The following is a 21,957-nucleotide window of genomic DNA, read 5'->3' as shown; positions in this document are numbered from 1 at the left end:
CCTCACCCCCCTCCTCTTCCCCCCCTCACCCCCTCCCTCTTCCCCCCCTCACCCCTCCTCCCCTCATACCCCCGCCCCCCCCCTCACCCCCCTCCTCTTCCCCCTCTCAACCCCCTCCCTCTTCCCCCCTCACCCCCTCCTCTTCCTCCTCACCCCCCTCCTCTTCCTCCTCACCCCCTCCTCTTCCTCCTTTCCCCCACCACCCCCTCCTCTTCCTCCCACCCCCTCCTCTTCCTCCCACCCCCACTCCCTCCTCTTCCTCCCACCCCCCTCCTCTTTCCTCCCCCCCCACCCCCCTCCCTCTTCCTCACCCCCACCCCCTCCTCTTCCTCCACCCCCTCCTCTTCCTCCCACCCCCTCCTCTTCCTCTCCCCCCCCCTCACACCCCCTCCTCTTCCTGCCCCCACACTGCCTCGGCCTGCGCATATTGCTTAGCTGCTGTCTCCTGTGCCCCCAGGTCTGTGAGGAGCAGAAGTGCGAGGAGGAGGTCTTCCCTCTGGCCATGAACTACCTGGACAGGTTCCTCTCCGTGGAGCCGCTCCGGAAGAGCCGGCTGCAGCTGCTGGGGGCCACGTGCATGTTTGTGGCGTCCAAGATGAAGGAGACGATCCCGCTGACTGCAGAGAAACTTTGCATTTACACCGATAACTCCATCAGGGCGGAGGAGCTGCTGGTAATCCCTGCTTACTGTATGAGAGAATAAGGGCACAAGAATTACTGCAGTGCTTATTGTCCCTGTGCTATCAGAGCAGGGGGGGCCTGTGCTATCAGAGCAGGGGGGGGCCCCTGTGCTATCAGAGCAGGGGGGGGGGGGCTGTGCTATCAGAGCAGGGGGGGCCCTGTGCTATCAGAGCAGGGGGGGGGCCCTGTGCTATCAGAGGCAGGGGGGGGGGGGCCTGTGCTATCAGATCAGGGGGGGCCTGTGCTATCAGATCAGGGGGGGCCTGTGCTATCAGATCAGGGGGGTGGCCTGTGCTATCAGATCAGTGGGGGGCCCCTGTGCTATCAGATCAGGGGGGGCCTGTGCTATCAGAGCAGGGGGGGGCCCTGTGCTATCAGAGCAGGGGGGGGGGCTGTGCTATCAGATCAGGGGGGGCCTGTGCTATCAGAGCAGGGGGGGGGGGCTGTGCTATCAGAGCAGGGGGGGGGGTCCCTGTGCTATCAGAGCAGGGGGGGGGGGGGCTGTGCTATCAGAGCAGGGGGGGGGGGGGGCCTGTGCTATCAGATCAGGGGGGGGGGGGCTGTGCTATCAGAGCAGGGTGGGGCCCTGTGCTATCAGAGCAGGGGGGGGCTGTGTTGTCAGAGCAGGGGGGGGTCCTGTGCTATCAGATCAGGGGGGGCCCCTGTGCTATCAGAGCAGGGGGGGGGGGGGCTGTGCTATCAGAGCAGGGGGGGGGGCCATTGTGCTATCAGATCAGGGGGGGGGGGCTGTGTTATCAGAGCAGGGGGGGTCCCTGTGCTATCAGAGCAGGGGGGGGGGGGCTGTGCTATCAGAGCAGGGGGGGTCCCTGTGCTATCAGAGCAGGGGGGTCCCTGTGCTATCAGAGCAGGGGGTTCCCTGTGCTATCAGAGCAGGGGGGGGGGCTGTGCTATCAGATCAGGGGGGGGGGCTGTGTTATCAGAGCAGGGGGGGGTCCCTGTGCTATCAGAGCCAGGGGGGGGGGCTGTGCTATCAGAGCAGGGGGGGTCCCTGTGCTATCAGAGCAGGGGGGTCCCTGTGCTATCAGAGCAGGGGGGGTCCCTGTGCTATCAGAGCAGGGGGGGGGCCCTGTGCTATCAGAGCAGGGGGGGGTCCCTGTGCTATCAGATCAGGGGGGGGGGGCTGTGCTATCAGAGCAGGGGGGGGCCCTGTGCTATCAGAGCAGGGGGGGGCCCTGTGCTATCAGAGCAGGGGGGGGGCCTGTGCTATCAGATCAGGGGGGTCCCTGTGCTATCAGAGCAGGGGGGGGGGGGCTGTGTTGTCAGAGCAGGGGGGGGTCCTGTGCTATCAGATCAGGGGGGCCCCTGTGCTATCAGAGCGGGGGGGGCTGTGCTATCAGAGCAGGGGGGGGGGCGGGCATGTGCTATCAGATCAGGGGGGGGGGCTGTGTTATCAGAGCAGGGGGGGTCCCTGTGCTATCAGAGCAGGGGGGGGGGCTGTGCTATCAGAGCAGGGGGGGTCCCTGTGCTATCAGAGCAGGGGGGTCCCTGTGCTATCAGAGCAGGGGGGTCCCTGTCCTATCAGAGCAGGGGGGGTCCCTGTGCTATCAGAGCAGGGGGGGGGCTGTGCTATCATATCAGGGGGGGGGCTGTGTTATCAGAGCAGGGGGGGTCCCTGTGCTATCAGAGCAGGGGGGGGGGCCTGTGCTATCAGATCAGGGGGGGCCCCTGTGCTATCAGATCAGGGGGGGCCTGTGCTATCAGAGCAGGGGGGGCCCCTGTGCTATCAGAGCAGGGGGGGGGGGCTGTGCTATCAGATCAGGGGGGGCCTGTGCTATCAGAGCAGGGGGGGGGGGGGCTGTGCTATCAGAGCAGGGGGGGGTCCCTGTGCTATCAGAGCAGGGGGGGGGGGGGCTGTGCTATCAGAGCAGGGGGGGGGGGGGGCCTGTGCTATCAGATCAGGGGGGGGGGGCTGTGCTATCAGAGCAGGGTGGGGCCTGTGCTATCAGAGCAGGGGGGGGCTGTGTTGTCAGAGCAGGGGGGGGGTCCTGTGCTATCAGATCAGGGGGGGCCCCTGTGCTATCAGAGCAGGGGGGGGGGGCTGTGCTATCAGAGCAGGGGGGGGGGGGGCCCATGTGCTATCAGATCAGGGGGGGGGGGCTGTGTTATCAGAGCAGGGGGGGGTCCCTGTGCTATCAGAGCAGGGGGGGGGGCTGTGCTATCAGAGCAGGGGGGGTCCCTGTGCTATCAGAGCAGGGGGGGTCCCTGTGCTATCAGAGCAGGGGGGGGGGGCTGTGCTATCAGATCAGGGGGGGGGGCTGTGTTATCAGAGCAGGGGGGGTCCTGTGCTATCAGAGCAGGGGGGGGGCTGTGCTATCAGAGCAGGGGGGGGTCCCTGTGCTATCAGAGCAGGGGGGGTCCCTGTGCTATCAGAGCAAGGGGGGTCCCTGTGCTATCAGAGCAGGGGGGGGGCCCTGTGCTATCAGATCAGGGGGGGGGGGGGGCTGTGCTATCAGAGCAGGGGGGGGCCCTGTGCTATCAGAGCAGGGGGGGGCCCTGTGCTATCAGATCAGGGGGGGTCCCTGTGCTATCAGAGCAGGGGGGGGGGCTGTGTTGTCAGAGCAGGGGGGGGGTCCTGTGCTATCAGATCAGGGGGGCCCCTGTGCTATCAGAGCAGGGGGGGGGCTGTGCTATCAGAGCAGGGGGGGGGGGGGGGCATGTGCTATCAGATCAGGGGGGGGGCTGTGTTATCAGAGCAGGGGGGGTCCCTGTGCTATCAGAGCAGGGGGGGGGCTGTGCTATCAGAGCAGGGGGGGGTCCCTGTGCTATCAGAGCAGGGGGGTCCCTGTCCTATCAGAGCAGGGGGGTCCCTGTGCTATCAGAGCAGGGGGGGGGCTGTGCTATCATATCAGGGGGGGGCTGTGTATCAGAGCAGGGGGGGGTCCCTGTGCTATCAGAGCAGGGGGGGGGGCCTGTGCTATCAGAGCAGGGGGGGGTCCCTGTGCTATCAGAGCAGGGGGGGTCCCTGTGCTATCAGAGCAGGGGGGGGGGCCCTGTGCTATCAGAGCAGGGGGGGTCCCTGTGCTATCAGATCAGGTGGGGGGACCCTGTGCTATCAGAGCAGGGGGGGCTGTGTTGTCAGAGCAGGGGGGGGTCCCTGTGCTATCAGAGCAGGGGGGGGGGGCTGTGCTATCAGAGCAGGGGGGGTCCCCTGTGCTATCAGAGCAGGGGGGGGGCCTGTGCTATCAGAGCAGGGGGGGGGGGCTTGTGCTATCAGATCAGGGGGGGGGTCCTGTGCTATCAGAGCAGGGGGGGGGCTGTGCTATCAGATCAGGGGGGGGGCTGTGTTATCAGAGCAGGGGGGGGTCCCTGTGCTATCAGATCAGGGGGGGGGGCCCCTGTGCTATCAGAGCAGGGGGGGGCCCTGTGCTATCAGAGCAGGGGGGGGGCCCTGTGCTATCAGAGCAGGGGGGGGGCCTGTGCTATCAGAGCAGGGGGGGGTCCCTGTGCTATCAGAGCAGGGGGGGGGCTGTGCTATCAGAGCAGGGGGGGCCCCTGTGCTATCAGAGCAGGGGGGGCCCCTGTGCTATCAGAGCAGGGGGGGGCCCCTGTGCTATCAGGAGCAGGGGGGGGGGCTGTGCTATCAAGAGCAGGGGGGGGGCCTGTGCTATCAGATATGGGGGGGGTCCTGTGCTATCAGAGCAGGGGGGGTCCCTGTGCTATCAGAGCAGGGGGGGGAGCCTGTGCTATCAGAGCAGGGGGGGGGGGCCCTGTGCTATCAGATCAGGGGGGGGTCCTGTGCTATCAGAGCAGGGGGGGGTCCCTGTGTTATCAGAGCAGGGGGGGGGTCCCTGTGTTATCAGAGCAGGGGGGTCCCTGTGTTATAAGAGCAGGGGGGGGTCCCTGTTTTATCAGAGCAGGGGGGGTCCCTGTGTTATCAGAGCGGGGGGGGGGGGGTCCCCTGTGTTATCAGAGCAGGGGGGGGGGTCCCTGTGTTATCAGAGCAGGGGGGGGGTCCCTGTGTTATCAGAGCAGGGGGGGGGTCCCTGTGTTATTAGAGCAGGGGGGGGGGGTCCCTGTGTTATCAGAGCAGGGGGGGGGTCCCTGTGTTATCAGAGCAGGGGTGGGGGGGGTCCCTGTGCTATCAGAGCAGGGGGGGGGGGTCCCTGTGCTATCAGAGCAGGGGGGGGTCCCTGTGTTATCAGAGCAGCCCATCTTCGTTCTGTGGCTGGAGATAAAAATCAATCTATGCTAATGACGCCCTATTTGTAACTACGTTTTTGTGACATCCATCTGGGGGCATCCAAAAATGAGACAGTGTGACGGAGAAACAAATCTCTTTATGAAATCCTAAGTAATGTACCATGTGTCCTAGGTGTATACCATGTAGTATATACCATGCTCAGCACTAGTGGTGTGCAGCGTCCTGCTAGGAGTATTTAGCGTCCCCAAGTGGAAATATTGTGTAGGTGCAAATAGTGTACGGACACATGAAGAGCAGATGTGCTACATGTGCTCATGGAGGAAAGGTTTTACACATCCCTGTACCACTGCCGCCATCACAAGCCCTTGGCTGCAAAATGGAGCTAAATATTATATGCTGTTGCTAAGCTTTGTTAGGACATAGGGGTCATTTAAAAATCCCCTGCTAAAAAAAACAAGATCTGGAATGTCCCGTACAGCAATTTGTTACCTAGAGCTTCTCTATAGACTGTTGCATGATTTCCAATCATATACCTCTAATACATACACACGTTTATTCACATGCGCCTCTAATACATGCACACGTTTATTCACATGCGCCTCTAATACATGCACACGTTTATTCACATGCGCCTCTAATACATGCACACGTTTATTCACATGCGCCTCTAATACATGCACACGTTTATTCACATGCGCCTCTAATAAGTCATGCACACGTTTATTCACATGCGCCTCTAATACATGCACACGTTTATTCACATGCGCCTCTAATACATACACACGTTTATTCACATGCGCCTCTAATACATGCACACGTTTATTCACATGCGCCTCTAATACATGCACACGTTTATTCACAATGCGCCTCTAATACATGCACACGTTTATTCACATGCGCCTCTAATACATGCACACGTTTATTCACACGCGCTTCTAATACATGCACACGTTTATTCACATGCGCCTCTAATACATGCACACGTTTATTCACATGCGCTTCTAATACATGCACACGTTTATTCACATGCGCCTCTAATACATGCACACGTTTATTCACATGCGCCTCTAATACATGCCAACACGTTTATTCACATGCGCCTCTAATACATGCACACGTTTATTCACAATGCGCCTCTTATACATGCACACGTTTATACACATGCCCCTCTAATACATGCACACGTTTCCTCACATGCGCCTCTAATACATCCACACGTTTATTCAACATGCGCCTCTAATACATGCACACGTTTCCTCACATGCGCCTCTAATACATGCACACGTTTCCTCACATGCGCCTCTAATACATGCACACGTTTATTCACATGCGCCTCTAATACATACACACTTTATTCACATGCGCCTCTAATACATGCACACGTTTATTCACATGCGCCTCTTATACATGCACACGTTCCTCACATGCGCCTCTAATACATGCACACGTTTCCTCACATGCGCCTCTAATACATGCACACGTTTATTCACATGCGCCTCTAATACATGCACACGTTTATTCACATGCGCCTCTTATACATGCACACGTTTATTCACATGCGCCTCTTATACATGCACACGTTTATTCACATGCGCCTCTAATACATGCACACGTTTATTCACATGCGCCTCTAATACATGCACACGGTTATTCACATGCGCCTCTAATACATGCACACGTTTATTCACATGCGCCTCTAATACATGCACACGTTTCCTCACATGCGCCTCTAATACATCCACACGTTTATTCACATGCGCCTCTTATACATGCACACGTTTCCTCACATGCGCCTCTTATACATGCACACGTTTATTCACATGCGCCTCTAATACATGCACACGTTTATTCACATGCCCCTCTTATACATGCACACGTTTATTCACATGCGCCACTAATACATACACACGTTTCCCCACATGCGCCACTAATACATGCACACGTTTATTCACATGCGCCTCTAATACATTCACACGTTTATTCACATGCGCCTCTAATACATGCACACGTTTATTCACATTGCGCCTCTAATACATTCACACGTTTATTCACATGCGCATCTAATACATGCACACGTTTCCTCACATGCGCCTCTAATACATGCACACGTTTATTCACATGCGCCTCTAATACATGCACACGTTTATATACATGCCCCTCTAATACATGCACACGTTTCCTCACATGCGCCTCTAATACATCCACACGTTTATTCACATGCGCCTCTAATACATGCACACGTTTCCTCACATGCGCCTCTAATACATACACACGTTTCCTCACATGCGCCTCTAATACATGCACACGTTTATTCACATGCGCCTCTAATACATTCACACGTTTATTCACATGCGCCTCTAATACATGCACACGTTTATTCACATGCGCCTCTTATACATGCACACGTTTCCTCACATGCGCCTCTAATACATGCACACGTTTCCTCACATGCGCCTCTAATACATGCACACGTTTATTCACATGCGCCTCTTATACATGCACACGTTTATTCACATGCGCCTCTAATACATGCACACGTTTATTCACATGCGCCTCTAATACATGCACACGTTTATTCACATGCGCCTCTAATACATGCACACGTTTATTCACATGCGCCTCTAATACATACACACGTTTATTCACATGCGCCTCTAATACGTGTACACGTTTATTCACATGCGCCTCTAATACATGCACACGTTTCCTCACATGCGCCTCTAATACATCCACACGTTTATTCACATGCGCCTCTTATACATGCACACGTTTATTCACATGCGCCTCTTATACATGCACACGTTTCCTAACATGCGCCTCTTATACATGCACACGTTTATTCACATGCCCCTCTTATACATGCACACGTTTATTCACATGCGCCTCTTATACATACACACGTTTCCCCACATGCGCCACTAATACATGCACACGTTTATTCACATGCGCCTCTAATACATGCACACGTTTATTCACATGCGCCTCTTATACATGCACACGTTTCCTAACATGCGCCTCTTATACATGCACACGTTTCCCCACATGCGCCACTAATACATGCACACGTTTATTCACATGCGCCTCTAATACATTCACACGTTTATTCACATGCGCCTCTAATACATACACACGTTTATTCACATGCGCCTCTAATACATACACACGTTTCCTCACATGCGCCTCTAATACATACACACGTTTATTTACATGCGCCTCTAATACATTCACAGTTTTATTCACATGCGCCTCTAATACATACACACGTTTATTCACATGCGCATCTAATACATGCACACGTTTATTCACATGCGCCTCTAATACATACACACGTTTATTCACATGCGCCTCTAATACATACACACGTTTATTCACATGCGCCTCTAATACATACACACGTTTATTCACATGCGCCTCTAATACATACACACGTTTATTCACATGCGCCTCTAATACATACACACGTTTCCTCACATGCGCCTCTAATACATACACACGTTTATTTACATGCGCCTCTAATACATACACACGTTTCCCCACATGCGCCTCTAATACATACACACGTTTATTCACATGCGCCTCTAATACATTCACACGTTTATTCACATTCGCTTCTAATACATGCACACGTTTATTCACATGCGCTTCTAATACATGCACACGTTTATTCACATGCGCCTCTAATACATGCACACGTTTATTCACATGCGCCTCTAATATATGCACACGTTTATTCACATGCGCCTCTAATACATGCACACGTTTATTCACATGCGCCTCTAATACATACACACTTTTCCTCACATGCGCCTCTAATACATACACACGTTTCCCCACATGCGCCTCTAATACATACACACGTTTATTCACATGCGCCTCTAATACATACACACGTTTATTCACATGCGCCTCTAATACATGCACACGTTTATTCACATGCGCCTCTAATACATGCAAACGTTTCTTCACATGCGCCTCTAATACATGCACACGTTTATTCACATGCACACGTTTATTCACATGCGCCTCTAATACATGCACACGTTTCCTCACATGCGCCTCTAATACATGCACACGTTTCCTCACATGCGCCTCTAATACATCCACACGTTTATTCACATGCGCCTCTTATACATGCACACGTTTCCTAACATGCGCCTCTTATACATGCACACGTTTCCCCACATGCGCCACTAATACATGCACACGTTTATTCACATGCGCCTCTAATACATTCACACGTTTATTCACATGCGCCTCTAATACATTCACACGTTTATTCACATGCGCCTCTAATACATGCACACGTTTCCTCACATGCGCCTCTAATACATGCACACGTTTATTCACATGCGCCTCTAATACATGCACACGTTTATTCACATGCGCCTCTAATACATGCACACGTTTATTCACATGCGCCTCTAATACGTGCACACGTTTATTCACATGCGCCTCTAATACATGCACACGTTTCCTCACATGCGCCTCTAATACATCCACACGTTTATTCACATGCGCCTCTAATACATGCACACGTTTATATACATGCCCCTCTAATACATGCACACGTTTCCTCACATGCGCCTCTAATACATCCACACGTTTATTCACATGCGCCTCTAATACATGCACACGTTTCCTCACATGCGCCTCTAATACATACACACGTTTCCTCACATGCGCCTCTAATACATGCACACGTTTATTCACATGCGCCTCTAATACATTCACACGTTTATTCACATGCGCCTCTAATACATGCACACGTTTATTCACATGCGCCTCTTATACATGCACACGTTTCCTCACATGCGCCTCTAATACATGCACACGTTTCCTCACATGCGCCTCTAATACATGCACACGTTTATTCACATGCGCCTCTTATACATGCACACGTTTATTCACATGCGCCTCTAATACATGCACACGTTTATTCACATGCGCCTCTAATACATGCACACGTTTATTCACATGCGCCTCTAATACATGCACACGTTTATTCACATGCGCCTCTAATACATACACACGTTTATTCACATGCGCCTCTAATACGTGTACACGTTTATTCACATGCGCCTCTAATACATGCACACGTTTCCTCACATGCGCCTCTAATACATCCACACGTTTATTCACATGCGCCTCTTATACATGCACACGTTTATTCACATGCGCCTCTTATACATGCACACGTTTCCTAACATGCGCCTCTTATACATGCACACGTTTATTCACATGCCCCTCTTATACATGCACACGTTTATTCACATGCGCCTCTTATACATACACACGTTTCCCCACATGCGCCACTAATACATGCACACGTTTATTCACATGCGCCTCTAATACATGCACACGTTTATTCACATGCGCCTCTTATACATGCACACGTTTCCTAACATGCGCCTCTTATACATGCACACGTTTCCCCACATGCGCCACTAATACATGCACACGTTTATTCACATGCGCCTCTAATACATTCACACGTTTATTCACATGCGCCTCTAATACATACACACGTTTATTCACATGCGCCTCTAATACATACACACGTTTCCTCACATGCGCCTCTAATACATACACACGTTTATTTACATGCGCCTCTAATACATTCACAGTTTTATTCACATGCGCCTCTAATACATACACACGTTTATTCACATGCGCATCTAATACATGCACACGTTTATTCACATGCGCCTCTAATACATGCACACGTTTATTCACATGCGCCTCTAATACATGCAAACGTTTCTTCACATGCGCCTCTAATACATGCACACGTTTATTCACATGCACACGTTTATTCACATGCGCCTCTAATACATGCACACGTTTCCTCACATGCGCCTCTAATACATGCACACGTTTCCTCACATGCGCCTCTAATACATCCACACGTTTATTCACATGCGCCTCTTATACATGCACACGTTTCCTAACATGCGCCTCTTATACATGCACACGTTTCCCCACATGCGCCACTAATACATGCACACGTTTATTCACATGCGCCTCTAATACATTCACACGTTTATTCACATGCGCCTCTAATACATTCACACGTTTATTCACATGCGCCTCTAATACATGCACACGTTTCCTCACATGCGCCTCTAATACATGCACACGTTTATTCACATGCGCCTCTAATACATGCACACGTTTATTCACATGCGCCTCTAATACATGCACACGTTTATTCACATGCGCCTCTAATACGTGCACACGTTTATTCACATGCGCCTCTAATACATGCACACGTTTCCTCACATGCGCCTCTAATACATCCACACGTTTATTCACATGCGCCTCTAATACATGCACACGTTTATATACATGCCCCTCTAATACATGCACACGTTTCCTCACATGCGCCTCTAATACATCCACACGTTTATTCACATGCGCCTCTAATACATGCACACGTTTCCTCACATGCGCCTCTAATACATACACACGTTTCCTCACATGCGCCTCTAATACATGCACACGTTTATTCACATGCGCCTCTAATACATTCACACGTTTATTCACATGCGCCTCTAATACATGCACACGTTTATTCACATGCGCCTCTTATACATGCACACGTTTCCTCACATGCGCCTCTAATACATGCACACGTTTCCTCACATGCGCCTCTAATACATGCACACGTTTATTCACATGCGCCTCTTATACATGCACACGTTTATTCACATGCGCCTCTAATACATGCACACGTTTATTCACATGCGCCTCTAATACATGCACACGTTTATTCACATGCGCCTCTAATACATGCACACGTTTATTCACATGCGCCTCTAATACATACACACGTTTATTCACATGCGCCTCTAATACGTGTACACGTTTATTCACATGCGCCTCTAATACATGCACACGTTTCCTCACATGCGCCTCTAATACATCCACACGTTTATTCACATGCGCCTCTTATACATGCACACGTTTATTCACATGCGCCTCTTATACATGCACACGTTTCCTAACATGCGCCTCTTATACATGCACACGTTTATTCACATGCCCCTCTTATACATGCACACGTTTATTCACATGCGCCTCTTATACATACACACGTTTCCCCACATGCGCCACTAATACATGCACACGTTTATTCACATGCGCCTCTAATACATGCACACGTTTATTCACATGCGCCTCTTATACATGCACACGTTTCCTAACATGCGCCTCTTATACATGCACACGTTTCCCCACATGCGCCACTAATACATGCACACGTTTATTCACATGCGCCTCTAATACATTCACACGTTTATTCACATGCGCCTCTAATACATACACACGTTTATTCACATGCGCCTCTAATACATACACACGTTTCCTCACATGCGCCTCTAATACATACACACGTTTATTTACATGCGCCTCTAATACATTCACAGTTTTATTCACATGCGCCTCTAATACATACACACGTTTATTCACATGCGCATCTAATACATGCACACGTTTATTCACATGCGCCTCTAATACATACACACGTTTATTCACATGCGCCTCTAATACATACACACGTTTATTCACATGCGCCTCTAATACATACACACGTTTATTCACATGCGCCTCTAATACATACACACGTTTATTCACATGCGCCTCTAATACATACACACGTTTCCTCACATGCGCCTCTAATACATACACACGTTTATTTACATGCGCCTCTAATACATACACACGTTTCCCCACATGCGCCTCTAATACATACACACGTTTATTCACATGCGCCTCTAATACATTCACACGTTTATTCACATTCGCTTCTAATACATGCACACGTTTATTCACATGCGCTTCTAATACATGCACACGTTTATTCACATGCGCCTCTAATACATGCACACGTTTATTCACATGCGCCTCTAATATATGCACACGTTTATTCACATGCGCCTCTAATACATGCACACGTTTATTCACATGCGCCTCTAATACATACACACGTTTATTCACATGCGCCTCTAATACATACACACTTTTCCTCACATGCGCCTCTAATACATACACACGTTTCCCCACATGCGCCTCTAATACATACACACGTTTATTCACATGCGCCTCTAATACATACACACGTTTATTCACATGCGCCTCTAATACATGCACACGTTTATTCACATGCGCCTCTAATACATGCAAACGTTTCTTCACATGCGCCTCTAATACATGCACACGTTTATTCACATGCACACGTTTATTCACATGCGCCTCTAATACATGCACACGTTTCCTCACATGCGCCTCTAATACATGCAAACGTTTCCTCACATGCGCCTCTAATACATCCACACGTTTATTCACATGCGCCTCTTATACATGCACACGTTTCCTAACATGCGCCTCTTATACATGCACACGTTTCCCCACATGCGCCACTAATACATGCACACGTTTATTCACATGCGCCTCTAATACATTCACACGTTTATTCACATGCGCCTCTAATACATTCACACGTTTATTCACATGCGCCTCTAATACATGCACACGTTTCCTCACATGCGCCTCTAATACATGCACACGTTTATTCACATGCGCCTCTAATACATGCACACGTTTATTCACATGCGCCTCTAATACATGCACACGTTTATTCACATGCGCCTCTAATACGTGCACACGTTTATTCACATGCGCCTCTAATACATGCACACGTTTCCTCACATGCGCCTCTAATACATCCACACGTTTATTCACATGCGCCTCTTATACATGCACACGTTTCCTAACATGGGCCTCTTATACATACACACGTTTATTCACATGCCCCTCTTATACATGCACACGTTTATTCACATGCGCCTCTAATACATACACACGTTTCCCCACATGCGCCACTAATACATGCACACGTTTATTCACATGCGCCTCTAATACATGCACACGTTTATTCACATGCGCCTCTAATACATGCACACGTTTATTCACATGCGCCTCTAATACATGCACACGTTTATTCACATGCGCCTCTAATACATGCACACGTTTCCTCACATGCGCCTCTAATACATACACACGTTTATTCACATGCGCCTCTAATACATACACACGTTTATTCACATGCGCCTCTAATACATACACACGTTTCCTCACATGCGCCTCTAATACATACACACGTTTATTTACATGCGCCTCTAATACATTCACAGTTTTATTCACATGCGCCTCTAATACATACACACGTTTATTCACATGCGCATCTAATACATGCACACGTTTATTCACATGCGCATCTAATACATGCACACGTTTATTCACATGCGCCTCTAATACATACACACGTTTATTCACATGCGCCTCTAATACATACACACGTTTATTCACATGCGCCTCTAATACATACACACGTTTATTCACATGCGCCTCTAATACATACACACGTTTATTCACATGCGCCTCTAATACATACACACGTTTCCTCACATGCGCCTCTAATACATACACACGTTTATTTACATGCGCCTCTAATACATACACACGTTTCCCCACATGCGCCTCTAATACATACACACGTTTATTCACATGCGCCTCTAATACATTCACACGTTTATTCACATTCGCTTCTAATACATGCACACGTTTATTCACATGCGCTTCTAATACATGCACACGTTTATTCACATGCGCCTCTAATACATGCACACGTTTATTCACATGCGCCTCTAATATATGCACACGTTTATTCACATGCGCCTCTAATACATACACACGTTTATTCACATGCGCCTCTAATACATACACACTTTTCCTCACATGCGCCTCTAATACATACACACGTTTCCCCACATGCGCCTCTAATACATACACACGTTTATTCACATGCGCCTCTAATACATACACACGTTTATTCACATGCGCCTCTAATACATGCACACGTTTATTCACATGCGCCTCTAATACATGCACACGTTTCTTCACATGCGCCTCTAATACATGCACACGTTTATTCACATGCACACGTTTATTCACATGCGCCTCTAATACATGCACACGTTTCCTCACATGCGCCTCTAATACATGCACACGTTTCCTCACATGCGCCTCTAATACATACACACGTTTCCTCACATGCGCCTCTAATACATGCACACGTTTCCTCACATGCGCCTCTAATACATGCACACGTTTCCTCACATGCGCCTCTAATACATGCACACGTTTCCTCACATGCGCCTCTAATACATGCACACGTTTCCTCACATGCGCCTCTAATACATGCACACGTTTCCTCACATGCGCCTCTAATACATGCACACGTTTCCTCACATGCGCCTCTAATACATGCACACGTTTCCTTACATGCGCCTCTAATACATGCACACGTTTATTCACATGCGCCTCTAATACATGCACACGTTTCCTCACATGCGCCTCTAATACATGCACACGTTTATTCACATGCGCCTCTAATACATGCACACGTTTATTCACATGCGCCTCTAATACATGCACACGTTTCCTTACATGCGCCTCTAATACATGCACACGTTTCCTCACATGCGCCTCTAATACATGCACACGTTTCCTCACATGCGCCTCTAATACATGCACACGTTTCCTCACATGCGCCTCTAATACATGCACACGTTTCCTCACATGCGCCTCTAATACATGCACACGTTTCCTCACATGCGCCTCTAATACATGCACACGTTTCCTCACATGCGCCTCTAATACATGCACACGTTTCCTCACATGCGCCTCTAATACATGCACACGTTTCCTCACATGCGCCTCTAATACATGCACACGTTTCCTCACATGCGCCTCTAATACATCCACACGTTTATTCACATGCGCCTCTTATACATGCACACGTTTCCTAACATGGGCCTCTTATACATACACACGTTTATTCACATGCCCCTCTTATACATGCACACGTTTATTCACATGCGCCTCTAATACATACACACGTTTCCCCACATGCGCCACTAATACATGCACATGTTTATTCACATGCGCCTCTAATACATGCACACGTTTATTCACATGCGCCTCTAATACATGCACACGTTTATTCACATGCGCCTCTAATACATGCACACGTTTATTCACATGCGCCTCTAATACATGCACACGTTTCCTCACATGCGCCTCTAATACATACACACGTTTATTCACATGCGCCTCTAATACATACACACGTTTATTCACATGCGCCTCTAATACATACATACACGTTTCCTCACATGCGCCTCTAATACATACACACGTTTATTTACATGCGCCTCTAATACATTCACAGTTTTATTCACATGCGCCTCTAATACATACACACGTTTATTCACATGCGCATCTAATACATGCACACGTTTATTCACATGCGCATCTAATACATGCACACGTTTATTCACATGCGCCTCTAATACATACACACGTTTATTCACATGCGCCTCTAATACATACACACGTTTATTCACATGCGCCTCTAATACATACACACGTTTATTCACATGCGCCTCTAATACATACACACGTTTATTCACATGCGCCTCTAATACATACACACGTTTCCTCACATGCGCCTCTAATACATACACACGTTTATTTACATGCGCCTCTAATACATACACACGTTTCCCCACATGCGCCTCTAATACATACACACGTTTATTCACATGCGCCTCTAATACATTCACACGTTTATTCACATTCGCTTCTAATACATGCACACGTTTATTCACATGCGCTTCTAATACATGCACACGTTTATTCACATGCGCCTCTAATACATGCACACGTTTATTCACATGCGCCTCTAATATATGCACACGTTTATTCACATGCGCCTCTAATACATACACACGTTTATTCACATGCGCCTCTAATACATACACACTTTTCCTCACATGCGCCTCTAATACATACACACGTTTCCCCACATGCGCCTCTAATACATACACACGTTTATTCACATGCGCCTCTAATACATACACACGTTTATTCACATGCGCCTCTAATACATGCACACGTTTATTCACATGCGCCTCTAATACATACACACGTTTATTCACATGCGCCTCTAATACATACACACTTTTCCTCACATGCGCCTCTAATACATACACACGTTTCCCCACATGCGCCTCTAATACATACACACGTTTATTCACATGCGCCTCTAATACATACACACGTTTATTCACATGCGCCTCTAATACATGCACACGTTTATTCACATGCGTCTCTAATACATGCACACGTTTCTTCACATGCGCCTCTAATACATGCACACGTTTATTCACATGCACACGTTTATTCACATGCGCCTCTAATACATGCACACGTTTCCTCACATGCGCCTCTAATACATGCACACGTTTCCTCACATGCGCCTCTAATACATACACACGTTTCCTCACATGCGCCTCTAATACATGCACACGTTTCCTCACATGCGCCTCTAATACATGCACACGTTTCCTCACATGCGCCTCTAATACATGCACACGTTTCCTCACATGCGCCTCTAATACATGCACACGTTTCCTCACATGCGCCTCTAATACATGCACACGTTTCCTCACATGCGCCTCTAATACATGCACACGTTTCCTTACATGCGCCTCTAATACATGCACACGTTTATTCACATGCGCCTCTAATACATGCACACGTTTCCTCACATGCGCCTCTAATACATGCACACGTTTATTCACATGCGCCTCTAATACATGCACACGTTTATTCACATGCGCCCCTAATACATGCACACGTTTCCTTACATGCGCCTCTAATACATGCACACGTTTCCTCACATGCGCCTCTAATACATGCACACGTTTCCTCACATGCGCCTCTAATACATGCACACGTTTCCTCACATGCGCCTCTAATACATGCACACGTTTCCTCACATGCGCCTCTAATACATGCACACGTTTCCTCACATGCGCCTCTAATACATGCACACGTTTCCTCACATGCGCCTCTAATACATGCACACGTTTCCTCACATGCGCCTCTAATACATGCACACGTTTCCTCACATGCGCCTCTAATACATGCACACGTTTCCTTACATGCGCCTCTAATACATGCACACGTTTATTCACATGCGCCTCTAATACATGCACACGTTTCCTCACATGCGCCTCTAATACATGCACACGTTTATTCACATGCGCCTCTAATACATGCACACGTTTATTCACATGCGCCCCTAATACATGCACACGTTTCCTTACATGCGCCTCTAATACATGCACACGTTTCCTCACATGCGCCTCTAATACATGCACACGTTTCCTCACATGCGCCTCTAATACATGCACACGTTTCCTCACATGCGCCTCTAATACATGCACACGTTTCCTCACATGCGCCTCTAATACATGCACACGTTTCCTCACATGCGCCTCTAATACATGCACACGTTTCCTCACATGCGCCTCTAATACATGCACACGTTTCCTCACATGCGCCTCTAATACATGCACACGTTTCCTCACATGCGCCTCTAATACATGCACACGTTTCCTCACATGCGCCTCTAATACATGCACACGTTTCCTCACATGCGCCTCTAATACATGCACACGTTTATTCACATGCGCCTCTAATACATGCACACGTTTCCTCACATGCGTGTAAAATGTGTACCTTGTCCTGACCCTGTCCTATCTCTGTCCTTTTTGTCTTCTTGTCTCACAGCAAATGGAGATGCTGACTCTGAACAAGCTGAAGTGGGACCTGGCGTCCGTGACTCCGCACGATTTTATTGAACATTTCCTTAGCAAAATGCCTCTGACCGATGAAACCAAGCAGATCATCCGCAAGCACGCCCAGACGTTTGTGGCTCTCTGCGCTACAGGTACGGCTGTAATAAGGCGTGTTCTCCTGGGATTGCCCCTCTCACTGGTGCCCACCCTCCTCTTCCCACACTCGCAGTAACCGCAGGGCACGTAGTGCGTAACTAACCACCCTTTTACAATGTGGATTACTGACTCTGAAGTCAAATGTGCTCAGAAAGGTAAGTTTAAAACACCCGACATTTAAATAACGTACAATGCGGTGTATACATATAGCACCCAACAACCCCACAGGGAGACACGGGAGGCCGCCGTGCCACCGTCTCTGTGGCGGAGCTGGCCCGCACCTTGTGCTCGAGGGAGCGGCTCAGGGAGTAAAGACACTGACTGGCACTGAGTGTGAAGCAGGGGAACCTGGGAGAAGGAGCGGCTCAGTGAGTAAAGACACTGACTGGCACTGAGTGTGAAGCAGGGGAACCTGGGAGAAGGAGCGGCTCAGTGAGTAAAGACACTGACTGGCACTGAGTGTGAAGCAGGGGAACCTGGGAGAAGGAGCGGCTCAGTGAGTAAAGACACTGACTGGCACTGAGTGTGAAGCAGGGGAACCTGGTTCAATTCCCAGTGACCTTGGGCAAGTCACTATATCTCCCTGTGCCTCATGCATCAAAAACATAGATTGTAAGCTCTGCGGGGCAGGGACCTGTGTCTGCAAAATGTCTCTGTAAAGCGCTACATAAAACTAGCAGCGCTATACAGGAACAAGCTATTATTGTAGAAGGAACAATGCTATTTTTACCCGATTAGACACAATCCAGAAATGCTTAATTTTGTTAAAGCTTGATGTGACTTGTTGAGTTGGTTATAATTGGGATAAAACAGAACTCTTGTGGCAAATGTTTATTCGTGCTCTCCCCGTGCAGCCGGGAAGCCACATGGCGGGTGGAACGGGATAAAGGAGCGCCGAATCCTGCTGGCAACGGCTTGTAACACTGAGCCCGGCACAAAACCGCTGCTCGCAGTCATTAGGAGCTGTCAGTTCAGCCAAGCGTAGCCGTGTGTGCTAATGGTCAGCAGAGCGGCTCTGTGCAGCAGGAGACACTAATACCAGTGTCGGGTGTAACTGACACCCACAGCTGACGTCTGCCACCGAGATCTCTGCTAGTCTCAGGTCTATGGTGTGATACCATATGTTAGAGGCACAGCCAGGGGAGCGGCTGCCTCTGCATGCAGCATGTACTGAGAAACAAGTACATTGTTACGCTCTTGGGGAAAAGGATTTATTGAGGACTACTTATCAATTGTATGGACTGCAAAATGGTGCAAAAAGACTGGATTTGTCACATGGGAATTTCAACGGGATTATAGTTCCTTTGCTGGCGGGTGCTGATCCCTGCGGCAGGTTGTGGGTGCTGCTCCCTGCGGCAGGTTGTGGGTGCTGCTCCCTGCGGCAGGTTGTGGGTGCTGCTCCCTGCGGCAGGTTGTGGGTGCTGCTCCCTGCGGCAGGTTGTGGGTGCTGCTCCCTGCGGCAGGTTGTGGGTGCTGCTCCCTGCGGCAGGTTGTGGGTGCTGCTCCCTGCGGCAGGTTGTGGGTGCTGCTCCCTGCGGCAGGTTGTGGGTGCTGCTCCCTGCGGCAGGTTGTGGGTGCTGCTCCCTGCGGCAGGTTGTGGGTGCTGCTCCCTGCGGCAGGATGTGGGTGCTGCTCCCTGCGGCAGGTTGTGGGTGCTGCTCTCTGCGGCAGGTTGTGGGTGCTGCTCTCTGCGGCAGGTTGTGGGTGCTGCTCTCTGCGGCAGGTTGTGGGTGCTGCTCTCTGCGGCAGGTTGTGGGTGCTGCTCCCTGCGGCAGGTTGTGGGTGCTGCTCCCTGCGGCAGGTTGTGGGTGCTGCTCCCTGCGGCAGGTTGTGGGTGCTGCTCCCTGCGGCAGGTTGTGGGTGCTGCTCCCTGCGGCAGGTTGTGGGTGCTGCTCCCTGCGGCAGGTTGTGGGTGCTGCTCCCTGCGGCAGGTTGTGGGTGCTGCTCCCTGCGGCAGGTTGTGGGTGCTGCTCCCTGCGGCAGGTTGTGGGTGCTGCTCTCTGCGGCAGGTTGTGGGTGCTGCTCCCTGCGGCAGGTTGTGGGTGCTGCTCCCTGCGGCAGGTTGTGGGTGCTGCTCCCTGCGGCAGGTTGTGGGTGCTGTTCTCTGCGGCAGGTTGTGGGTGCTGCTCGCTGCGGCAGGTTGTGGGTGCTGCTCTCTGCGGCAGGTTGTGGGTGCTGCTCCCTGCGGCAGGTTGTGGGTGCTGCTCTCTGCGGCAGGTTGTGGGTGCTGCTCCCTGCGGCAGGTTGTGGGTGCTGCTCCCTGCGGCAGGTTGTGGGTGCTGCTCCCTGCGGAAGGTTGTGGGTGCTGCTCTCTGCGGCAGGTTGTGGGTGCTGCTCCCTGCGGCAGGTTGTGGGTGCTGCTCCCTGCGGCAGGTTGTGGGTGCTGCTCCCTGCGGCAGGTTGTGGGTGCTGCTCCCTGCGGCAGGTTGTGGGTGCTGCTCCCTGCGGCAGGTTGTGGGTGCTGCTCCCTGCGGAAGGTTGTGGGTGCTGCTCTCTGCGGCAGGTTGTGGGTGCTGCTCCCTGCGGCAGGTTGTGGGTGCTGCTCCCAGCGGCAGGTTGTGGGTGCTGCTCCCTGCGGCAGGTTGTGGGTGGAAGACTTGCAGGAGCAGCGTCTCCTTGTGCCTGTATCCCGCGGTGTGATCAGCGCTACATACAATAGGTAAATCATTGTGGCCGCTCATCAACAATTCCATGGCCATGGGTATGATACTTTGTAACCTTTGTTATATTTTGTTATTGCATGCAACATTAGAAACATCTCCTTCCCTTAGAGCAGGGGTCTCCAAACTACGGCCCGGGGGCCACATCCGGCCCCCACAAGATTGTATCCGGCCCGCAGCAACTTGAAATATATATATATTTATTTTTGCTCATTATATATCATTTCCCAGTGTAAGCACGGCGTCCTTTCTGTGTAATTGTCACATTTCTCTTTTTTTTTTCTGAATCAGATCACGCCGATTACCCCAAAAAGGTCCAAATAAAACTTATTCATTCACTTATAAAATATATAAAAATATTTGTATTTTACTTGGCCTGCGAACATGTGCAGAATGTACGCTGTGTCCCTCGCCGTGCCCCTCGCCATGTCCCTCGCCGTGCCCCTCGCCGTGCCCCTCGTACTGGGACGTTTGGAGACCACTGCCTGGGAGGCTGAGATTAATGGGGCACAATACCCAGATTGTGCTATAAATTGTGCTGGCACTGAGCATGGTAGGGTGTGTATATGGGGCGCTGAGCATGGTAGGGTGT

General features: G+C 50.4%; 1 protein-coding gene across 1 annotated transcript in view; it reads left to right on the top strand.

The window, feature by feature from the left end:
* Nucleotides 1-21,957, top strand: part of CCND1 (cyclin D1) — a 41,984-nt gene that overhangs the window by 2,061 nt on the left and 17,966 nt on the right. Inside the window, 2 exon segments of the mRNA XM_075567635.1 lie at nucleotides 458-673; nucleotides 18,542-18,701. Of these exon segments, the coding sequence (XP_075423750.1) occupies nucleotides 458-673; nucleotides 18,542-18,701 (376 nt within the window).

This window comes from Ascaphus truei, chromosome 12, assembly GCF_040206685.1.
Source record: "Ascaphus truei isolate aAscTru1 chromosome 12, aAscTru1.hap1, whole genome shotgun sequence".
NCBI lineage: Eukaryota > Metazoa > Chordata > Amphibia > Anura > Ascaphidae > Ascaphus > Ascaphus truei.
The sequence above is the reverse complement of the archived record's forward strand: the minus strand, read 5'-3'. Positions and strand labels throughout refer to the sequence as shown.